Source organism: Bipolaris victoriae (genome assembly GCF_000527765.1).
Source record: "Bipolaris victoriae FI3 unplaced genomic scaffold scaffold_40, whole genome shotgun sequence".
Lineage (NCBI taxonomy): Eukaryota > Fungi > Ascomycota > Dothideomycetes > Pleosporales > Pleosporaceae > Bipolaris > Bipolaris victoriae.
In genome coordinates, this window is record NW_014575352.1 from 110,905 (window position 1) to 132,997 (window position 22,093).

The 22,093-nt window shown below is 51.9% G+C and overlaps 8 protein-coding genes across 8 annotated transcripts; 6 read left to right on the forward strand and 2 right to left on the reverse strand.

Annotated features, from left to right (window-relative positions):
* Window positions 1-1,068: 1,068 nt before the first annotated feature.
* Window positions 1,069-7,829, forward strand: COCVIDRAFT_37591 (hypothetical protein; the record flags this gene model as incomplete). Its single annotated transcript, XM_014701379.1, has 4 exons — window positions 1,069-1,398; window positions 1,456-3,731; window positions 4,352-4,758; window positions 4,831-7,829. 4 exons carry the CDS (start codon window positions 1,069-1,071, stop codon window positions 7,827-7,829), a joined length of 6,012 nt encoding a protein of 2,003 aa, XP_014556865.1.
* Window positions 7,830-8,247: 418 nt separating this feature from the next.
* On the forward strand, window positions 8,248-8,724 carry COCVIDRAFT_98792 (hypothetical protein; the record flags this gene model as incomplete). The annotated part of the gene is made up of 1 exon (XM_014701380.1): window positions 8,248-8,724. One exon carries the CDS (start codon window positions 8,248-8,250, stop codon window positions 8,722-8,724), a length of 477 nt encoding a protein of 158 aa, XP_014556866.1.
* A 367-nt stretch (window positions 8,725-9,091) lies between these two features.
* On the forward strand, window positions 9,092-9,668 carry COCVIDRAFT_26444 (hypothetical protein; the record flags this gene model as incomplete). Its single annotated transcript, XM_014701339.1, has 2 exons — window positions 9,092-9,286; window positions 9,432-9,668. 2 exons carry the CDS (start codon window positions 9,092-9,094, stop codon window positions 9,666-9,668), a joined length of 432 nt encoding a protein of 143 aa, XP_014556825.1.
* A 350-nt stretch (window positions 9,669-10,018) lies between these two features.
* COCVIDRAFT_37594 (hypothetical protein) lies at window positions 10,019-12,469 on the reverse strand (the record flags this gene model as incomplete). Its single annotated transcript, XM_014701381.1, has 7 exons — window positions 10,019-11,014; window positions 11,061-11,702; window positions 11,749-11,951; window positions 12,001-12,147; window positions 12,198-12,285; window positions 12,336-12,373; window positions 12,439-12,469. 7 exons carry the CDS (start codon window positions 12,467-12,469, stop codon window positions 10,019-10,021), a joined length of 2,145 nt encoding a protein of 714 aa, XP_014556867.1.
* A 439-nt stretch (window positions 12,470-12,908) lies between these two features.
* On the forward strand, window positions 12,909-15,340 carry COCVIDRAFT_26446 (hypothetical protein; the record flags this gene model as incomplete). The annotated part of the gene is made up of 2 exons (XM_014701340.1): window positions 12,909-14,143; window positions 14,194-15,340. The coding sequence occupies 2 exons, from the start codon at window positions 12,909-12,911 to the stop codon at window positions 15,338-15,340; spliced, it is 2,382 nt and encodes a 793-aa protein (XP_014556826.1).
* Window positions 15,341-16,529: 1,189 nt separating this feature from the next.
* On the forward strand, window positions 16,530-17,590 carry COCVIDRAFT_37596 (hypothetical protein; the record flags this gene model as incomplete). The annotated part of the gene is made up of 2 exons (XM_014701382.1): window positions 16,530-16,574; window positions 16,655-17,590. The coding sequence occupies 2 exons, from the start codon at window positions 16,530-16,532 to the stop codon at window positions 17,588-17,590; spliced, it is 981 nt and encodes a 326-aa protein (XP_014556868.1).
* Window positions 17,591-18,555: 965 nt separating this feature from the next.
* COCVIDRAFT_98731 (hypothetical protein) lies at window positions 18,556-19,962 on the forward strand (the record flags this gene model as incomplete). Its single annotated transcript, XM_014701383.1, has 1 exon — window positions 18,556-19,962. The coding sequence occupies one exon, from the start codon at window positions 18,556-18,558 to the stop codon at window positions 19,960-19,962; it is 1,407 nt and encodes a 468-aa protein (XP_014556869.1).
* A 516-nt stretch (window positions 19,963-20,478) lies between these two features.
* COCVIDRAFT_98783 (glycoside hydrolase family 7 protein) lies at window positions 20,479-21,904 on the reverse strand (the record flags this gene model as incomplete). Its single annotated transcript, XM_014701384.1, has 2 exons — window positions 20,479-21,551; window positions 21,607-21,904. 2 exons carry the CDS (start codon window positions 21,902-21,904, stop codon window positions 20,479-20,481), a joined length of 1,371 nt encoding a protein of 456 aa, XP_014556870.1.
* Window positions 21,905-22,093: the final 189 nt, after the last annotated feature.

Here is a 22,093-nt window from a genome sequence, read left to right on the forward strand (position 1 = left end):
GGGCCATGGCCTTGTCTCCAGCCTGGGCATCCTCCATAAATGTTCGGCCCCCAGAGAGTGGCCAATCTTTTGAAAATGGAAGAATGCAGCCATGTTCTCGCTCTTCCCGCTCAGTGCTCCACATGCCGCCATACCAGTCGTGCCAATACCTTACCGTGTGACTTGCAAATATGCATGGGCAAAAAAACAAAGAGTTACAAAAACATACGACAGCGGGGATTCGCCAGTGGTCACCCACCTGACTACTAATCCGCCGGTAAACTGCTTATATATGCCAGATCGGACGGGATGGCTAGCTCTCAGTTTCCAATGGTCGTATGTGCCAGAAAAATGAGGACAGCTTTATTATATTCGTGGATATCATGTTTGCGCGGACTTCGAGATTTTCCAGGGGCTCACGTGATGTTATCAATATCTCAGCTTGGCACTGCCGCACGAATAGCAAACACCTACTTTACACCCCCTTTCGCACCCTACACAGTCAATGAAATGCTTCAGAGAGCGAGGCATAAATGAATTCTGTATGATCTCGGCCACGTAGGGGCGTGGGTGTGGAGTTCGTCTCTGGCAACTACACAATCACATGTAAGCGACCTAGGCACATTGCAGGCAAGCGAAGGTGCTGGCTCATATGTTGGTGATTGCTATGTATTCTTTGCGCCCAGTGCTTGGAGGCCAAGAAACAATTGTTTGCTTTCATGACCCATGTATTTGGGGATACTTATTCGTGTTTCTACCCCAACAGGCAAAAGCCGATGTGTTGTCGGGTTTGGTCCGACTCATTTGCCCGGATAGTGCGTAGGTTGCGGGGATGAGGATGGGGCGGAGGTTTGACCAGGTCGCCCGGGCTGCATGTTAGCGTCATCCCCACGACTGCCGCGTCAGGACGGCCAACTCGCAGCCCAAACCAGAGCTGATCCATCAAAGCGCTTCTTGTCGATATCTCATCAGGGCGTGTCAGCCTCGTATTTGCGCGTTTGTAATCGCCATGTACCAATTCCAATAGTCGCTAGATCTCTGCACTCCCTCGAGCTTCAGATATCCCCGGGTATCCGTAAACCGTCCGTAATGGTGTCGCCCGGCGCGTCCACCAACGCGACTTCGTTCCTACCATCGTCAGCAGATCTGCTCATGGCCTTTCCTCGTCTTCTCTCCAAAGTTAGTTCTTTGGGTGATATGATGCGCGCAGGGGGTAGCGTGATAGCAGAGCCAACGGCGAACCTAACCAACAATACAATAACTTCCACAGTTGCTTTTATACAAGAGTCTCATTCTACAGCCGCTGCTGCAGTGGCGGCATCTTCAGAAAGTGATATGACGGTGTGGCAGGCTTTGAGAAATGTAGCGACATGGTTCAGCTACATAACATCAAAGTGGGCAATTGCTACGTTTGCTATTGTAAGTTGCACACGAGCCTAGGAGAATAGTGATCCTTTGCTTATCACATACACACAGGCAATTCTCTTGAACCGCACTCACTTTTACGGAAACAGCCGCATACCTCTATCTTTCGACCGCCTCTACCTGCGTTTCACTCTCTACGTTATGCCCCTGTTGTTGTTCCTATACCAAATTTCGAATGTGCTCCGAGCGATACGATGTCAAACCTCCCCCGACTGGTCAGAAATGCAATATGGAGCAAGTGGCAGACATCTGGATACCGATTTCGGCGGCGAGGGTGGTTTTATCTGGCGTCTTGCATCGTCAATCTTATTCTGGGAAACTACCGAAGAGTCTTGCCACGCTGTGAACATGCTTCCACAAGATTCATCGGCAACAAGAGATTCTGGGTCGCTGGCTCTCCTTTGGCCCATTTTCCTGTCTTTGGGGTTTGGCCAATTCATCGACACTTTAGCCTGCGCTCTTCAGGGCAGGCGCCCTATTCAAGAAGTTGGAATGACTCTCTTCGAACACTCACTTGCATTCGCCGAAGCCGAAGCTGTTGTTACTAGGCCGTTGGCAGTCGATTCAACACGCTTCTTCAAGCCAAAGCCTGTATTCGCACCGAACGGCACGTCACTCATGCTGCAGAGAACGCAGCTCTCCAAAATCGCTAATGTTCCCCCGGAAGTTTTGCTTATATCTCTTATATCAAGTGTTAGCCATTTCACAAGCAACCTGTTAGCGATCGCAGGAGTGCGTTCAAAGTACCGACTGATTACTACCACAATCTGGGGACTGGCATACATTTCGGCTTTCGCTTGGAGCTTTGCTCGCCTCACATGGATGGTCGCTGACCCAGACAATTATGTGGGTATATTGAGGTTTCCCACTGTGTGCATCATTGGCTTCATTCCCCACCTATTGATTATACTTGGTATGATTGCATGCGGCGTTATCTACTTGCTAGCTCTTCTCATTACAGCGTTTTCCCTTCCGGCAAGACAAAACGAATCTCTCACACTGCGCGAGAGATTTGCAGCTGCCTACAGCAACCTTCACGCCAACATCCATCTATCGTCAGTTTCACCCTTGACAATTAACTGGCATGAGGACTTTTATACTACCATTCTCAAGGTGGGCTATGTGATTCTGACTGCCGCGAGTGAGGCAGTCTTTCTGAATGAAGGCACCAAGGTCAACGTGCACGCTATGACCTGGCTAGAGAAGCAGCGACTTCAAGAAATCCTTGCTCGTCGGAGAAGACGTCGAGAAATGCTCGTCGACATTCCAGCAGAGCTCAGAAATGATACATTCGCTCAAGGCGTTGAGGTGATCGATCAGCTCAACGACGGAAGATCAGACGCATCAACCTCAGGCTATGCAAAGGAGCGGAAGACTAGGAGCGCCAAAACATCTACCGACCCTTCGGGTTCCATGGGACATGATGACCCAGCCCGCCACCAGCGCGGCCGCTACGTTCAGACTTATAGATTCTTCGTCCGTATATCGAGGCTAGTCATCCTTGGTGTCGCAAAAGTCACAGGCTGGTTTCTAATGAAGGTTGGCATAAATTACCGGCCGATGTGGCTGAGGCGTGCTGCTGGCGCTTATGAAGCCGAGAAGGTATATTCGCTAGCATCGCGTTCAGATCGGATATCAGCCAGCCAGTCGTGGCTTACCTTGGACAATCGTAATCGGATTCGTCAGGACCCGACGTTTGATGTCGAATCGTTTGCAAAAGAGAGGCTTCGACAGAGCGGCTTCTACTCTGAGCCGGATACGGAAGAATCTGAGGAACGTCTCAACGACTACCTTTACTCTTGGTGGCGGAATGGCAGTCTTTGGAACGAAGTCGACAACAGCAGAGACTATGTGGTCGCACAGGACGATGATACTACTAGTGTAGTTTCGTTCGCCACCACAACTGACAACGACGAATGGTCTGATATTGACGATGGACAGAGAACGCCAACGCGCGACACATATCGACACAGTCGAGAGGAGACACCCTCGGTGGATGACGCCATGGATTTCTCACGCCTTTCGCAGCTCCTCGATCCGAAAACAAAAGAAGATCGCGAGGAGGCTAAGTTACTATCTAGACATCTTCAGAGCCCCAATATCATGACGCGCTCGCAATATCGTAAGGCTCTAGAGCGAGATGAAGCCAAGGTTTTGACAACATCACGTTACCAAGTAGGCGGTGACATAGCAATGTCACCAGAGGAAGAGGAGCAGCTCCTTGAAGACTTTATCCTCAGCCGCCGAAGCGCCACAGCACCGCCGGGCAGGAGCAATGCTGGCAGCTGGGATACAGGGGCAGAAGGCATGGGCTCTGAAGGGCCTCAGTGTGTAGTATGCCAAATGGCACCGAGAACGGTACTGGTATGGCCCTGTGGATGTCTGAGCTTGTGCGATGAATGCAGGGTGGGATTGGCGTCGAAGAACTACACGACATGCGTCTGCTGTAGGACGAATGTAGCGGCATACTCACGGCTTTATGTGCCATGAAACTGTCGCGATATCTCTTTCGTTGTTTCCTAACCAAGCCTTGCTACATGTCTTGTATATACATATTTGAATAAATATTTTGCATAGAGCACTTTTCAACAAAGACCAAGAAATAGTTTTCGATGGGCGGAAAGAACAACTACCCATTGCGCATCGGGGCATATCGGAGTCAGCTCGATCCGATGGATAGGGAGTGGGGCGGCGACCTTGAACAGCCAGTGTTACCTCAGCCTACCCCACGTTCGAGTTCTCTATCTGCGAGTGGCGATCGTCATCTCTTTCCGTCACAACTGCTTGTCTTGGCAAACGAGTCATCAAAACTTCCGTTCTGAACACACTCCTCCTGACAACCACACCCGTCTAACGCTCAATTACCCGCGCCCGCACAAAATCAACTCTGACTGAGCATTCCCAACAAGCTCGGTCAATCGCACACATCCAAGAAAGCAACTTAAAGTTTTATGCAGCCAGAGCCCACAAACGTATCGCAACGCGCCTCCCAGCAACACGCCACCTTTGACGCCGCAACCACTTCCCAGCATGGACACCGTCGCAATGATAACTTGCAGGACTCTCTGCAGCCACACTTTGGTGGGCCGTGGGGAGATCCCGGAGTCCCAGTCGGTAGACCTACACGCGATACGACAGATTTGCCCCAAGTCATCGACCGCTTCACCCCTGTGGAAACCAATGGACTGAAGGGCGGTGCGCGACCCTCACCACCTCCGAGGGACAGGATCACCGAATATGAAAACGCGCTAACCAACTCACCGCGAAAGCCTGCTGATGGTCCTCTTTTCGAAGTTGTTAAGAGCAACAGAAACCCAGACGACAAAAGCTGCCCTATCGCGAAGCTGCCAAATGGTGTGTGAAAACTGTTCTGCAAATACTCTACAGAAAAATGACATATCGAGGCCAGACACTAACTTCGTACAGAGGTACTTATTCATGCTATTGCGCATCTTTCACCCAACGATCTTGCCGCAGTCTCTCTTGTTTCTCGCCGCTTTCACGATGTCGTCACTACTCCGCACGCATGGCAGGTGGCTTTTGGTCGCTCTTTTCCAGGTCCACACGCGCTCGAAGACGCGCAATATCGTTCAGCCTTGGAAGACAGCGGCGATGCTGTACGGTCTGAGAAGAGGAGGTTCACTAGACTTACTGCATTGGCGTCATGGAGAAGCGAGTATATCTTGCGAACAAGACTTTTACGATCCCTGGTCCGAGGCAAACCCGTTCAAGTACCTACAACACCGTCCCGCGCCGGCCAAATGCAGACAGTGGCCCCAATGATCACCTATGATGCCAAGACATATACTATTATCAATCACCTACACGCAACATTTGGATCCGGTCTAAATAACAAAATGCCTCGATTCATTCATGGCGCAGACGACGTTGGCATGGTAACTAGCAGCGATCCAATGGCTGGCAAAGTAGATCCTTGGGGACAAAGCGATCCTCACTTTTACGCTCAGTTCGCAGAACGTTTTCCAGGCGTTGCTGAATGGGGACTAGGTTCTGGAGATGTCGTTGGGTGTCCTAACGTAATGGATATATCACAGCCCTATGGTATGATTTATGGTCAGGGCTGTCCAGAAGGCTCCTGCTACTACCGTTCACTCGAAGAAATGAGGGGTCGCTTCATCGCTGAGCCTACCGATCTTACCATGCCAGAAGCTGGTATACCCAAGCTGGGTACTAATATAGGCGCCGCATGCAGCGTCTGGATCGCGAAATCAAACACCATTCCAACGCTTTCTGAGGGCTTGATTGGTATGATGATTGGCTCTGCAAATGGTGTTGTCAGTGCTTGTAGCATTGGCACAGATGGTCTCCGCTCGTCTCGTGTACAGCGCGGTGAGTTAACTGCGCGCTGGGTTCTCAGTCCAGGTGTACCCATCATTGCTATTGCCGTGGATGAGCAATACTCGTCTAAACGCTATGCCCAGAACCGAATTTGGGCAGTCGCTCTGAACGCCCTTGGTGAGCTATTCTATCTCACCAAGTTCCCAACTCGTAGTCAGACTCCAAAGGGCGATGTCGAGCAATATTCCGAGTACCTGGCGTGGCTGACTGGCCGGAGCGTGTATTGGAACATTGTTGAACCCAGCAGGCGCAGTGCGAGACCTGATCCGTACAGCGATGCCGAAATAGATGGGAGTTACTCACCTCGTACATCATGGGATGGCATGTGTCTGAGCAAAGGGCAGATTGCTGCAGAGACCAAAGAAATCCAGCAATACCTACAAAAGCCGCCGAAACATTTCCGTAAAGTATGCCTCGGATGGGATATGCGTAGAAGACTTGAAGTCGACTTTGCCGGCGATGATGGCAACGATGTTGGCGAGGCAATAGTTGTGTTTGAATGCGGCTTGGAAGAGGGTGACGTCGCTAATATTACACGCTTTACTCGATGCAAAGCAGATGAGAAGGATCAGAGTCCAAACACGCCAATCCGGATGCCGACAGCATTTCCTACTCAGACATCTTCATTATTTGGCGGCGTAGGCCCGGAGGTCCCGGGTCTAGCAAGTGTCTCGCCGCGTGTTCGCAGCTTATCGTACAAATCCACGACTAGTTCACCTGAACGAGCGAGTCTGGTGGAAGAGTGGCGGTGTTCGAAGCTTGGATTCGGTGGCTTCAAGAACACGCAAATCACCACGACTACACTAGATACCTCTACATTTGCCACTCTCACTCTATCCGAAGACCCTGCACTCGGGTTCTCGACCACATCAACTGCGTCTTCGCCATATGCCTCGCCATTATCAGTCGCAAGTCAGCCTTCATCTCCGTCCGACATACCAGGTCAACGCGCACGATATGTAGCTGCTGGTACAAAATCCGGTGTCGTGCTTCTTTGGGATATCCGGTTACCTGTGTCGCGTTCTGCGCAGTTTCAAAACACCATTGAGCCTATCCGTATTATCTACACCGACTCGCCTGAGATTTCGTGCTTGGCAGTCACCTCTCTGTATCTTGTCGTGGGTGGAAATGATGGTCTGGTGCAGGCCTGGGATCCTCTCGCTTCAACCATGTCACCGGTTACGACGTTGCACTCACGCCACGCCTCGCGTGCTCGAAGACAGCTCGTACAGGCCCAAGCTTCTGTTCAAGGTGTCGGGATCAATATGTTTGCTGCTGGCGCTATATACCTAGATCCCGATCCAACAGTTCTGCGTGGTGCTGTGTCGCTTGGCAACCAGCTCCGCTTTTGGAGCTACAGCTCTTCTGCGGCTGATCAGTACAGAAGCAGCAAGCGCAAGCTTCGGCGTGCAGAGCGCGGAAGTAACAACACCGGAGAGCGCTTCCCTGGTGCTGGCCGGGCTAATCTGAAAAACTACATTGCCAATGAGCAGTTCGAATTGGAACGTGACAGATTAGAACGCCATAAGCAAGCTGAACATCTGGCGGGGCGCTTTGGTACGGAAATGTTGAGTGAAGAAGAGGCATTGGCGTATGCTGCGATGCTTTCTCAGGAAGCAATGGAAGCTGAGGAACAGCGCCGTGTTGAGCTGGAGATGAGTGCATTGAGCAGTGAGACTGTGACTCCGGAGTCTAGTGTTCGGGGCCAGGCCTCAACATCTGTCCTTGAAAATGACGAAGAGCTCGATGCGGATATTGCCGAAGCCATACGCCTTTCTCTCAACGACAACCAAGGTCCCGACATGTTTACATCTACATCGACGCCTCCATCTGCCTATGACATTCCGATCAAGTATGCTAAAGGCAAGAAGAATTCGCCTGCACGCTCTCGAAACGACACTCCCCAGAGGGTAATGGCTGGATCAAGCATCGAGAATGAAATGTCGGATCTGGAGTTTGCGATGCAGCTTAGTCTTGCTGAGGAGCAGAGTAGGAAGGATGCCGAAGATGCCTTTCCTCCACTCAGTCCTGCACCTGGTAGGAAGGGTAAGGGAAGAATGTGGTAATTGTTTCATGTTGTATATTTCTGGTTGTAATTCTCTTCGTAGCTGGCTTTTTTAATACCTTTTCGATTGCTGTTGTTCTCTTTTCTTCACTCTAGAAGGCACCATGTATGGACATCCTGCACCAATTTCGGCCTTGAGGCAGTAGATAACCAGCGACATATACTCTCTATTAGTTGAAAACAAGATTTACCCATTTGAACAACTTTTTTGGCGCCTTTCCTGTTTGACTCATGTTGGCGCTCTATAGAGTTAGCGCTCTGCGGCTCAGAAGGCCTCCTGTTGACATTAGGCTACAACCGAGACAACTGCCCAGCAAGGCGCCCTATGGCGCGGGCGTTAAAAACCTCCTTGTTCTTTGCTGGTCTGCCAGCAACCTCACATAATAATCATCAAACCACTCCTCTACTTGAACGTCAACATGACCGGCATCTCAGTCACGTCAACCGCTGTTTCATTTGTCAACAAGCTACGCGGAAAGTCCAATCCGTACGAAAAGGCTCGTCACACTCAGTCCAATATCACTTCACCAAACAACACAACATATCAATCGCGAAATGTCGTCCCACAAAACGACTTGCTCGTAGAAGCCCGTGAAGCAGCGGGCCTCGACCCAGTCACAGGTCGTCGGCGTACACATGTGGCTCACCAAACGCTCAGTCAACAGCAGCCAGCACCATATGGTGCTAGTCAGACGCCTGAAGAACAGAAAGCAGCATATTTAGCGTGGGCAGCACAGAGGCCGCAAGAGAGAGGACAGCCATATGGCAGTTATGAGGAGTTTGTACGTGAGATGATTGAGAAGAGGAATGGGAGGGACGCTGCGGGTGAATTGTCGGGTTATTATGCGCCGGAGAGGAGGGTGGAGGAGTATTATTCTCATGCAGTGAGGGGCTAGGTGACCTTTTATCGAGGTGTATTTGTTCTTGCTGTTGTACTTTACAGGGTTCTAATGTGAATTAATTGTTTGGAGCTAGTATGCAGAGTCCATAACATTTGGGTGTAGATGGAGCGAAGCAAATGGGGGAAAAGAGGCAATAGACAAACACGATACCCAATATTTAATCACATGACTGCTCTTTCCTTCACTCATGAGTGTACACGTAAATGCTCTATTTTATCTTTCACTTCCCAGCTAGACTCCTTGATATAAAACAAACACCCCACCCCCCTATCACCCACATCACACTCTTCAAACCCTTGGCAAACAAACCTCACCATACAATCCCCATTTCACCTAGTTGTCTGTCAGCAAATCAAGCACTATGGGCTCCGCAATGCTGCAGCACCTCCCCTCAGCATGGCACGTCGACCAAGCCATTATCACCGAAGAACGCCGCATAGTGTGTCTCCGCTTCGGCAACGACGCAGACCCCGCATGCATGGACATGGACGAGAAACTGTACAAGATTGTGGAGAAAGTCAAGGACTGGGTAGTCATTTACCTCGTGGACAACAAGGTACGCTTTACACCCTTTTTTTTCCTTTTCAACTTCCTCATTATTTCCTGACAAACTCACTCTTTCCTTTCTTTCCACCGGCACTCAGAAAACATGTCTTCTTTGTGCAAGTACAAATCAACTGACTTATCTGCGTGTGACATAGCAAGTCCCCGACTTCAACGTCATGTACGAAATCTACGACCCGTGTACTGTCATGTTCTTCTGGCGCAACAAGCATATCCAAGTCGACTTTGGAACGGGGAATAATAACAAGATTAATTTCCCGATCAGCGACAAGCAGGAGCTGATTGATATACTCGAGATGGTGTATCGCGGGGCGAGCAAGGGCAAGGGTTTGGTTGTTAGTCCGAAAGATTATTCTACAAGGTGGGCTTATTAGGAGAGGCTATGGAAAACAGATGGGAGATTGGCAAGTTACCAAAGAAAAAGGAGGCACGTTCGAGGGGAAGTGCAGAAGGAATGCCTTGATATGAAGGCTGAATGGAACCAAAATCTTTTCCTTTATTACAAGTACCCTAGAAAAAAAGACCTGCTCTATATGATTGATCAGACAGACACCTAGTGCCAAGTCTAGCCTATCAACACCTTGGAATAAATTTTGCATGCGCCATCCAACGCCTTGCCATGCAGAAGATGACGGGAACCTCAATCCTCGCTATGAACGAAACAAAACAAGACCAACAATGACCGCATCATCAGCTCCAAACGCGCAGTGACTCAGCCTCTCGATTAATGCTTGGAGGAAAACAAGTGCAGCTTCTTCTTTTTCTTCTCCTTTCCATCCTTTTCTTCTTTACCGGGCTTTGTGCTGCTCTGTGACGGCGTCGGACTATGTTTGGGTGCGTTGAGATTCATGGCGCCCATGGCTGCTGTTGGAGGCTTCGGGCCACCAACCCTTGGTCCAGACGGCAAGCCTCCAGGCATAGGTGGCTTAGCACCAGCAGGGGGTGGTGCTGGCTTTGGCGGCTCCGGTTTCTCGAAAAGATGGTCCGGAGCCTTTGGTTGGGGTTGGTCGATAGGCAGGCGCAGGTTGCGGCGGTTCTGGCTAAGGTCACCAACTTGGCGTAAGAAGAGTTGAGGCTTCATCATGTGTGAGGTGACAAGGAAGACATCACGCGTCGTCTTACTAGAAACATCGTAGCAAGCGCGAGATTCCGAGTATGTTGCACCACCAGCCATGAACACAATGACACGCTGTCGCGGTTCTGCACTGGCTAGTCGTGACTTGGCCCAGGTTGGTTTGGCAGCGCGAAGAGAAGTAGGAGCGGCATTGTTCTCTGGTGCCATGCTGGCTGCATCTTCAGGCGACATCTTTGTAAAGGGGAAGATGTCTTGAGGAAGCGTCCCGCGAATGTGTTCTTCTAGCATATCCTGTAATGCCGGGTTGAATCTTGACAATCCATAGTCTTCTTGATTTGGTGGTGGTGCTGGCTTGGGTGGGAAAAGAGGTTGAGGCGCATCTCTCTTCTCCTTGAGCTGCCTTGCTACTCGTGCTCCGAGCAGATCAAGGTTGCGGATGACTTCGCCGTCAGGTGGTGGTAGCTGTGCGTGAAAAATGAGCTTCTGCAGGTCGGCTGGCAGTATCCCGTTCTTAAAGAGGACATAGAGGGCGATTAGGCGTAGTCTATCGGCTGGTGTTACTTCATCTTCGTCCAGCGTCCGGACGATTTGATCAGTCATGTTCTTGGGCTTCCGGTAATCTTCGTCAAGTCCAGTGGCCAGGCACTAATAAGTCAGCAACAATTGCAGTATCGAAGCTTGGCTGGCTTACCTGCTCCACCGAAGCCAGGTCTGGTAGTTTGTGCTTCTGGAAGATTTCCATGCATTTCTGTGCCATGGTAAGGTGCAGTGAATACGCTTCTTTCATTTCTTGAAATTGAGGTAACCCAGCAATCATGTCCTTGATGGCGTTGAGCCCATTCATACCTGCGGCATTTTGAGCGTCCTGGTTTGTGAAGTGGGGATTGTCGGCAATGAACTTTTGGAAGTCGCTGATGAGTTTGTCGAGGGTGTCCTTCATGTGTCGGTGACGATTCTCAACCCATATCTTGTCCTTATCAGAAATCTCCATGTCTTTTGCCTCTGAACCGGGGTCCTCTTCGTTGACGTTGGTCCTGTAGGTCACTTTGTCGTTGTCTTGTATGGGCAGCAGATCCATGGCCATTGCCTGATATGTAAACTCGTGAACAAAGGGAGCCATAAGGTCCATGGACCGGTCGGTGATGAAGAGCGTACCGCGGGGCCGGTTGGATTGGGGAGGGAAATCTTGGTTGTACTGGGCGTACATGTCGAGCTTGTCTTGCACGAAACGCGCAAGGTGTGAGCATAAGACGCTGGCCTCGTGCGTTGGGCTTCGGGGTCGGTAATATCGTATGAGGGGATATTCGCCGAGCGCAACGCATACTCCTGTGATCTGGGAAGGGTCAGCCAAAGTTGGATACCAGACCAAGTTTGCCTACTCTTTCGGCAATGTCCTCCATGTGCCGAACCACGAGGTTGTTGCATTCTGGGTGGTAGAGGATGGGAAAGCTCCAGGGATCTTTGAAGGTGACCAGGTTAGACTCCTGGGGGTGGAAGTCAAGGTGGACTGTCCGAAAGCTTCGAATCTGTTCGCGCGCCATTGGCGAGCGGTCTATGCGCTCCTTAAGGTGTGGAGGGAGTACTAAGCGCATCAGCCTGAAGCCCGTGTCTCGAAACCACAGTGCCCTTACGTGTCGTCCAGATCAAGAAGAAGCCCCTGTACCGCCGCTGGTCGAACTCGGCCATCATGCAGTCGACAATGTGGGGCTTGGGGGTGAGGATGTATACGGCGTCCATGTCTCGTATGTGCTGCCGCCGGTCTTCGATGCGCTCGATGTCTGCAAGGGGTCAGGAGGCATTGCTGGGGAGCGCAGTGCAGAGGGCGTACTGGTGATGTTGAGGTTGAGGATATCATCTTCCTTGACTACGTTGTTGATAAGCTTCTGGCTGTACTCGTCGACAATGAGTATCTTCCACTGGGCACCGTTAGCTGTGCTTGGGCTGCACGGGGGGAGGCTTGTCGCACGTCGCCGCGGGTGGTTTGTCGGATGGCGTTGAGTATGACTAGAAGCGCATATATCAGTTGTCGTCGTCTTGCTAGTGCGCGGTGTCTGGTGGTGTCTTCGTACGTTCTTTCTGGATGTCTATCATGGAGGCCATACTGGCGGGGTATGGCAGGCTTCCTGCCGCCGCGGTGAGAAGAGGAGGACGAGAGGAGTTCACAAGAGGATAGGTGACTCTGTGGTGACTATATGCTGGGCGCGCAGGCGTAGTGAGCTGGATGCCAGCAATGCGCAGTGCAGAGTCGGAGGGCGAGGGTGAAGGTTGGGTCTGGGATGTGGGGAGCGCGTCGCAGCTTGGCCGTTGGTGTTGCAGCTGCGGCCGCGGTGCCCTTGCCCGCCGGAGGTCTCTGAATTGGGGCTTGGCCCAACTTTTTCTTAGTACAGTATGCACTACGACTAGACATGACATTGTCGACTGGCAAACTGACATGCTGCCCATAATTGCCCCCGTGCATTCTGCACTCTACCTCCTCCTTTCTTAATTCGTCCTTTTCTTTTTCTTCACTCTTTATCAGCCCCCTACACCTCTTTCGGGCATGCTTCCCCCGCCAGTGCGGCGGAATTCGCTGTGTTTCTTCTGCGCATTCGCCGCCCGCTCACGACTCCAACCACCACGCCTCCTCCCGATAATTCAAGTCGCGCACCGAAGCTCTCCTGCCAAACGACCAAAAAGTTCCAGCCATCATGTTCTCCGAATCCCCAATCCCTTTCGCTCAGATGGCACCAGGCCTGGCTCCCGCATTATCCAGGAAAAGTTGCTCAAAGTCGAGAAGGATTTAGCAACGCCAGAGTACCTTGAGAGCCTTCACATCAGCAAAGATGACTTCGACCTCCAGTGGCGCGCCTTTAAAAAATCCATCGACGTCCAGATCAACCGGAGGATACCCGAACTGCAGGCGCTGGTGGGCGAGGCCAGGCGGGGCAAGGATACGCTTCAGACATGGCTGCGATACCGCTTCTACGAGCAGATATTTGGCGGAAACTCCACGGTAGCTGAGTTGGAAAACCAAAAGGAAGTAGCCGACTTGCGATATCCCGCCGAATGGTACCCAGCTACTCGAGAGATTCCACGCACCGTACACATGCACGTTGGCCCCACCAATTCGGGCAAGACCTACCATGCCCTCAAGCGCCTTGAAGAAGTAAAGTCTGGCATCTACCTCGGCCCGTTGCGCCTCCTCGCCCACGAAGTCTACACCCGTCTGGATGCAAAAGGAAAGGCATGTGCTCTGGTTACTGGCGAGGAACAGCGCATGCCGCAGGGCGAGCGCGCCTACATGTATAGTTGCACCGTCGAGATGGCTCCCCTCAACACGCAGTTTGATGTCGCCGTCATAGACGAAATACAGATGATCAGTCATCCGGAGCGAGGCTGGGCTTGGACCCAGGCTTTCCTTGGTCTGCAGGCCAGAGAGATTCATCTTTGTGGAGAAGCCCGCACAGTGCCATTGATGCGTGAGCTTTGCGCTCTTGTTGGCGACAAGATCCATGTCCATGAATACAACCGTCTGACCCCCCTCAAGGTCGAGCCAAAAAGCTTAGGGGGCAAGCTCAACAATCTTCAAAAGGGCGATTGCATTGTCGCTTTCACAGTTCTGGGTATACACGCTTTACGGCGAGAGATTGAACGGAAGACGGGAAAGAAATGTGCCATCGTCTACGGAAGCTTGCCACCAGAGACAAGAGCTCAACAAGCCCGGTTGTTCAATGACCCAGATAACGAGTACGACTATCTGGTAGCTAGCGATGCTATTGGCATGGGTCTCAATCTGTGAGTAGCGCTTGGGGCTAGTTTTATTTGACATAGACTGACTTTTGTAGTGCCATTAAGCGTGTCATCTTTGAATCCACTATGAAGACCGATGGAGTAAATTATCACAGTCTACAAATCTCGGATCTCAAACAGATTGCTGGTCGCGCAGGTCGCTACAAGACGGCTCACCAAGCAGTCAACGCAGATTCGAAACAAGTCTCGGTTGCTGACGGTGTCATCGATCCCGTTGTAGGCTTAGACGACAAACAGTCCCATGCAGATGAAGTAAAGGCACCCGAGTCGCAAACAGTTGGATGGGTCACGACACTTGAGAACGAAGATCACAAATACTTGAAATCAGGTATGGCGAAGGAGCCCGAAGAAATCAAAGCGGCCGGCTTGTTTCCTCCTTCTCAGGTTGTGGAACGTTTCGCAAACTACTTTCCGCCGGGCACGCCTTTTAGTTACATCATGTTACGCCTACACGACATCTCAAACATACACCCCCGCTTTTACCTCTGCACTCTCAAAGACCAGCTAGCAATTGCAGACGCCATCCATACAGTCAAGAACCTTAGCTTTCAAGAACGCATTACTATCTGTGCTGCACCGATCAACATGCGCTCTGCCCCAGAGCGAAACTTCTTGCGCAGACTCGCCGAGTGCATAGCCGAGGGCAAGTCGGGAAATCTGCTAGAGATTGAGTTTCTACCGCTCGATATCATGGATCAGCCGTCTTCTGGTGATCGGGAGTATTTATACAAGCTCGAGCAGTTGCACAAGATGATTGTGTGTTACTTGTGGCTTAGCTACCGCTTCCCCAATGTCTTCACCACTAGGACCCTTGCAAACTACACCAAGAAGCTAGTGGAAGACCAGATTGAGAACACGCTCTCCGAGTTCTCATTTACTGAACAAGTTAGATTGAAGCAGAAGAAATCAAGAGACCAGGCGAGAAAACAGATGGAATTGGAAGCTGACGATGCGGCCATCCAAGTCGAAGGTGATCAAAGTCACGCATCTGATGGGTTGACCAACGAGGCAAAGGAGATTCTAGGTAACCCCGCACTTGCTGGCTCAACGCCTTCGATAATTGGCGACGCGAACGAATATACAGACGATGAACCAGTCAGTGAGGTTGCATCGCTCACGGTAGAGCAAGAGAGAGGTGCTGGCAAGTTTTCGGGCGAGGCTGGCGAATTATTAAAGGGCTAGAACTTGCATTTGATGAAGCGAAACGAAGCCACGCAAGACCAAACTTGGACGGTGACGCTGTACGATGACACTTGTATATTATTTGATGATATATCCCTCGAGCCTTCTTGTGCATATACTGGATGGGAGTACTAAGGCTTTTGGTCATTTCCTGGCGTTATCAAGACGCATCATGGTGTTGATTATATATCACTACAAAATCAAATTTTCTTCTATTGTGCCTGCGCATTGGAATGATTTTTACAAGGTGATTATGCCTTTGAGCTGTCTTCGCATACCTCGTTGTTCGCGTCGGACAGCCTCGTAGCCTACTTAGACAGCCTTGCCGCCCACCTGAGCAGCCTCGCTGCCTAACACCCGGACAGCCTTGTTGCTTGACCGGTCGTCAGCCACGAAACTCCCCCCCCCCTCACTCAGGTTACAATATCATAACCTATCAAGCCTTGACACATATTCGGGCGGAATGCGTGTCTTGTCAAGCTACAATCTGAAGTTATGATATAAGATGCAGCTCTCAGGCAGTAAGGCCAGGTTGTCGCAATTTTCAATACCATTTCTGCACTATTGAAAACTGCACCCTGAATTCACCATGGCACCAAGCAAGGCTGGTAGTGGTACCATACTCGAACCTCAGTGGATGATTGAGGGAGGAGTAAATGTGTACTGGGAAAATATTCAATCATGGCGTCCGCCCAATATGTCGCGGGAACGCTATACTATTGGACTGTAAGAGTAAGCAGTTAGAGGGGTAGCCAGGCCCAGAGTTTGGGTGCATGGTGGGATCATGGTGTACGTCATAATTAGGTTGCGGCTCGGGGCAGACTACTCGGAATACGAATAGCATACCCGTACTTCGGACCGAAGTCGATGCCAATCTGCACTACGCATACGTACACAATTGCAAGTAGATGCATACACGTGAGATCAAAATGGGGCTTGAAAAAGGCCATACATGAGTAGGAAACGCTCGAGCGGTTTGGCGCAAGGGGTTAGCTTAGATCAGCCCTACCAACAAGATTGAGATTAGCAAATCTCCCGGCGCTTCCGCACAGGGACCATGACCGACAACCCTCTTCCAACAACATTCAACGCCACGCCCATGTCCACACCGTGACGCAGTCTTAACACAGCATACATAGCCTCCCCACCTTTGACACAACCGCAGAGGCTCGCTCTGCACCCAACCGCCATGATGATGGTGCCTGCTCATATCCTCGAGATTCCGCGGCCCAAGGTAGGTCGACAAACACAGCCTGCCCGAGAAATCTGGGCAGCACGCTACATCATCGAAGAAAGGCTAACTTATGCCCATAGACATTTCTTCAGAAAATGTCGCTGCGCACCGGAGCTGAAATCATTACCTTCCTCCAAGTCATCAACAAAGCATCGGGCGTCTACGGCCTCCTGGCGCTCCTCACCGGGGCCAAAATCGATGGCTGGCAACTGTCCATGTACCTGTACTCGACCTTTGCGCTGCTCGCCACAACATATCTCTACAAGCACATCCGGTTACAGACTCCCTTTGAGTCTGTCCTGCTTGCGCATCTGTATGCGCTCGACTCGGTCATCAACGCGCTCTACACAGCCTTCTTCGGCATCGCTTGGTTCTACGCGCTTGCCGCGCACCCGGACGAAAATGCCGGACTATCGCCTGGAATGAAGGACAACGCGGGCTTCACAAGCCCCAAGCACAATGTCTCAGAAGTCGACATTATTGCCGAGCCAAACAAGGGCATGCAAGCCGGCCAACACGCCATCGCAGTCGGACAAGGCAGCGAGGGCGGTGCAGGTCTTGGCAATGCCGTCTTCCAGAGCGGCAGTATCATGAGCATCTCTCTAATCTCTGGTTTCTGGGCTCTGCGTGTCTACTTTGTCTTCATCATGCTGGCTTTTGCGCGCCAGTGCCTCCGTCAACACATGGCCGCCAACGCTTCGTCTGCTGCGTGGTACAACTCCAACGACATGCAAACATCTGCAAATGACCTTGCCGAGAACCCGTTCGCGGAAGACAAGGAAGAGGGCAAAGGCTGGAAAGGGCAGCTTGGTCGGGCTATGCTTAGCGGTGCACCCAAGTACTGGCTCGGTGCCGATGAGGGCGAGGACTGGATGCGTGGGGTTGGTGGCAGATTCAGGAAGCCTACACAACTCGACCAGCCTGTGGGCTTCAACGAGCGAGAGAGGAGACGTAGATCCGGGACTGGCCCGCCTGTGCCGCAGCTAAAGATGTTGAACCCCGAGTTGCCCAAGTAGACTTGTGTGACGAGGCAGACACAGCGGCTTGGTGGGTGCGGCAAAGGAGATGATTGACGAAGGAAGCGAAGTCGTAATGACCTGGCATCAGGGAAGCGCCTTGGGGGATCAAAGCGTATTTGTACTATACCTATTACCTATTAATGTTTTTTGGCGTACATGGGACGTGGCAATGCACATGACAGCGACTTGTCGGGTTTTGCTACCTACACGTAGCGGTGCGTGTCGGTAAAGTCGGATCTGATGCTGAGCTCATCCGGCCTTGGACAGAAGCCGTCGTCTCGTTTCCGTATTTTTGTCTCCACGCCACAGCATCCTGGCCTGATTTAGCAGACCGGCAAACGCATGTAGTCAGGGCAATCGCGGCCGAGTCCCGTGGCGTTGCGTGGCCGAGGCAGGCCTTTGTCGACCACTCAGCATCTTGTCAAAGGCCGTCTAAGCCCCGCTTGGCTAGTCGATGCGCATCAGGTGAATGGCCGCCTGTCTCACCCTCACCGCCGGCGTGCATTTTGCTCCCTGACATCCACAGCCCCGGCGAACCGTTGGGCAAGCATGTGCCGGCCTTGGGTGATGCGTAGTGGGTTGCCGCACGCGTGTGCCACTGTCACACATCCGTCCAGAGACGGCCTGGATGACCTGTCATACATGGCCTGTTTGAGGTCTCGAGCCGCACTGATAAGGGGGCTGTCTGGCTGCACTTCAGTAGCTCTTGGATAGGGCTTGCTAACTGCGGGCTTTTTCTCCTGCCAATCTTACGTTTTTTTCTTGGAGATACTTTGGCTCAACGTTGACTCCTGACTAAACTCTGCAGCCGCCTCGAAAACTTTTTCCCAAACTTGTTATATTCCGACATTAATATTCCCGCTGTTTTCTTTCTCCTTCTGGACACTACCGTAAACAATCAAAAAAAAAGAAAGAAAGAAAGAAGAGCGAATTTGGCAAGAGAAGGAGTACAGTTTTCTAGAATGGGCTTCTTTCGTCGATCACTTAGCTTTGGCTCCTCGCATTCGCGCCCACCAACCGACGACTCGGCATCAGATACCGCTAGCTCGAGGACGAGCATAGATTCTGCTTTTGACAATGAAATATCAGAATCGCTGGCCACAATCACCAAACTACCGCAAAAGGCACCGATTCTCACTCTTCCGGTCGAATTGATCCAGCAAGTCAGCACTTATCTCGACACTGGCTCTGCAGCATCTTTTTGCCTCTCCAGCCGCTTTGTTTATTACGCTCTCGGCACCAACGTACTATCAGCTCACGTCGAAGGAAGCAAGAACCGGTTCGAGAAGCGACGTATCATCGAGGCCGTTGTTGAACGAGCATTCCCCGGCCATTGGTTCTGCGGCTGGTGTGATAAATTTCACTCATGGAACACAAACGACGGACCAAAGACTCCAGCCCGAGGAAGACGACGAGACTGCGCCGACTTTAACAGCTACCTCTACTCTGGCAGTGACTACGTTGTCCGCTATCACCACGTCCGGCTCGCTATCAACGCCTCCCTCCTCGGACCCGAACATGGTATCCCACTATCAGCCTTCACTCACGAGCAGCGAGGTATGGCCAAGATTTCCAGGACCCCCGTACCTACCAAACTTCAAATATCAGCAAAGATATCCGGAGGCCGTTTCCTGCTACATTCCTCCTTTGCCATTATCCTCCCTTCCTTCGCAAAGCGCAACCGCAACTTCCTCAGCACCGTCTGGCCCCTCCTCCCGCACATTCTGTCAGGCCACCACGACAGCGAAAACGGGCACACAGGCCTCATGGCTGCCGTCGACAACGTCGTGCGCCGCGGCTGGAAGTATCAATTCACGCAAAACTGCAGCATGTGCGCTACCGACTGGGCCGTTAGCGCCCAAGAGTTTCCCCACGCGACAGGCGGTCAGATGCGCCTTGTAGTCCAGACCTGGCGCGATCTGGGCACCGCGCGGACGCCCTTTGAAACCAGCTGGCGCGCCCATGGTGTGTGTACTGCCGAGAACTGGAAGAACAACGGTGCGGCGGCTGCGACGTGCTTGCTGAGAACGGCGTCGTTGCAGGCTGGTGCTATTCGGCGGGCGTTTGAGAGCGAGGAGGCGAACGACGAGGCGGGTAGTAGTGGTAGTGGAAGTAGAGTTATGCAGAAGAGCGGTTCATCGGGGGCACGCATCTATCGCTCTTTTATGAGGAAGAATACGGTCGAGGAAGAGGAGCATGACGATGCGCGTGCTGTTCGGAGGTCGAGTGCCAGACCCAGGTACTGGAGGACTGCCGAAGAGAATGCAGAGGCCGCGCGTAGATATGACGAGGAGAGGAGGGATGCAGTGACGAGTGCGGCTGAGGATATGGCTAGAATGACTGCTCAACGTGCGAGGACGTTGGTCTAAATGGCGGGGTATTCTTTCTTTCCTTCTTTTTTTTTATCTGCGAACTCGCACCCGTTGATCTGCATGGGCGTTTTTTTTTCTTCTTTTCTTTTAGATATTTCTCTCCCTCTTCTCCCTCGTCGAAGCGTTCTTAGCGAGTACACATACTAACATAGTTGGCCCGGCGTTTATAAGAGTAGATCGGCGCGAAAACATCAACGCCCAACATAGATAAGAGATGTTTCACACGAAATCACATTTTCTAGTTCACTAAACAAAGATGTCCCCCCCTTTTTTTTGAATGCAAATTTCCATTTGTTCTACTTTGTAATGCACACATTTCTAGTAGTCCCACCCACTTTCCACCACTCAACAAAAAGTTATGTACAATTTCCGAGATTGTCGAAGCGAAAGTATCGAACAAGAAGAAGAAGAAGAAGAAGAAGAAGGTCTACCTACACGTCTCTCATCAAGATCAAGAGGAGTGCAAAGTCCATCCATAATGGGGGGGGGGGCGCGCTCTTCAGAGAAAGCGCTTTATGCGGGCTGAGCAAAAGTAGAGCCAATAGGACCAAACTTGATGTTGGAGAAGACAACGGTAGCATCGGGAGAGTTCTTCTCGACATCCTCTGGCTTACCAGAGGTGGTAGGGCAGGTACCACGGGCAGCACCGGGCTTGGATGGGTCAGCGTCGGTGGGGTAGGTAGAGTCGAGCCAGAGCATGTTGACGGCGTGGTCGTCCCAGAGGGACATGACGAGGACGTGGCCGCGAGCAAGCGACGCACCCATCTCGTTGAGGCCGCCGAGAGCGGCAAACGACGAGGTGTCGCCAAAGGCCTTCTTCTGTGCGGTACAGAAGCTCTCGGTGATGGAGTTGCCGGTGACGCCTGCAACGGCCGACTGCGAGTTCTTGTAGACCTTGCCGTTCTGCACGTAGAAACGCTTGATCTCGGAGAGGCTGGAGCCGGAGCCGAGGAACTGCGTGATGACCGTCATCTTCTTGGTGGTGTCGAGGGTGGCGCCGGGGCCGTAGAAGTCCTTGACGCCCATGCGGTAGCTGTTGAAGTCGCATCCGTCCTTGTCGCACTGGCCGTCGTAGCGGTTGGAGCCGTCACCGCAGCTCGCGGCGTCGGAGCACTCCTGGAGACCTACGCCGCGGCAAGGGTGAGGCGTATAGGCAGTCGAGATGGAGTTGGCCTCCCAAATGTCCATTTCAGGGCAGCAGGCACCAATCTTGCCGGCGCCACCGTTGGGGTCGGCATCAGAGGGGTTCCAGCCCTCGACGTTGGCCTTGCCGTTGATGAACTTGATGTCGTGAGGGCACTGGGAGTCGCAGTATCCAGTTCCGTACTTGGCACCAGCCTTGTTGTTGCCCTTGCCGATGCCACCGTCGGCGGCCATCTCGACAAAGTAGAGGGCACCGTTCAGACCGCAAGGAAGCTTGGAGACATCGACGTCAAAGGTGAACTCCTTGTTGATGAGATTGAACATCTGGTACTTGGTGTCCGTCTCCATGAGGTAGGTACGCGAACCAATGTTGCTGGAGAAGGAGCCCTTGGTGACAAACTTGAGGGAGAGAGCGTTGTTGCTGGTAGTGATACCATAAGTGCCTGGATATGTTAGAACAAACTTCCCTCATTTTTCCACTCAGTCGAGCAAACTTACCAGAGTAGTCAGCACCATCGATAGCGCAGTTCTTGGTGCAAGAGTCACCATCGGGGCAGTACTGGGTGCTCCAGGAGTTGCCAGTGTAGCAGTTGGTGTATCCGCCAACGTTGTGGGCCCATCGCCAGTTGGAGTCGAGCACAACGGAACCAGACTTGTTGGAGCAGTTGGTACCACCGGTACCCGTGCAGGTTTGCCAGGTCAGCTTGGGGTGGTTCTCAGCAGTGCTGGTGCCAACCTGCTGAGCGCGGGCGGCTCCGTAGAGCGAAAGAGAGGCGAAAGCAAGTGTCCTGTACATGTTGACTGGCTTGAGTAAAGAGTCTGCTGCTGGATATCGAACTTTTCTGCTTGTTGGGGACTCCCCCTTTTATATCAGAAAAAAATATCTCCTGCTCTTGAGTACTATCGGTGGTACTTTGGAAAAAGTACCTACGTGACCTCCTTGGGCGTTGCACGCTGCAGGAGATCTGCATACCAAGGCTCTCCT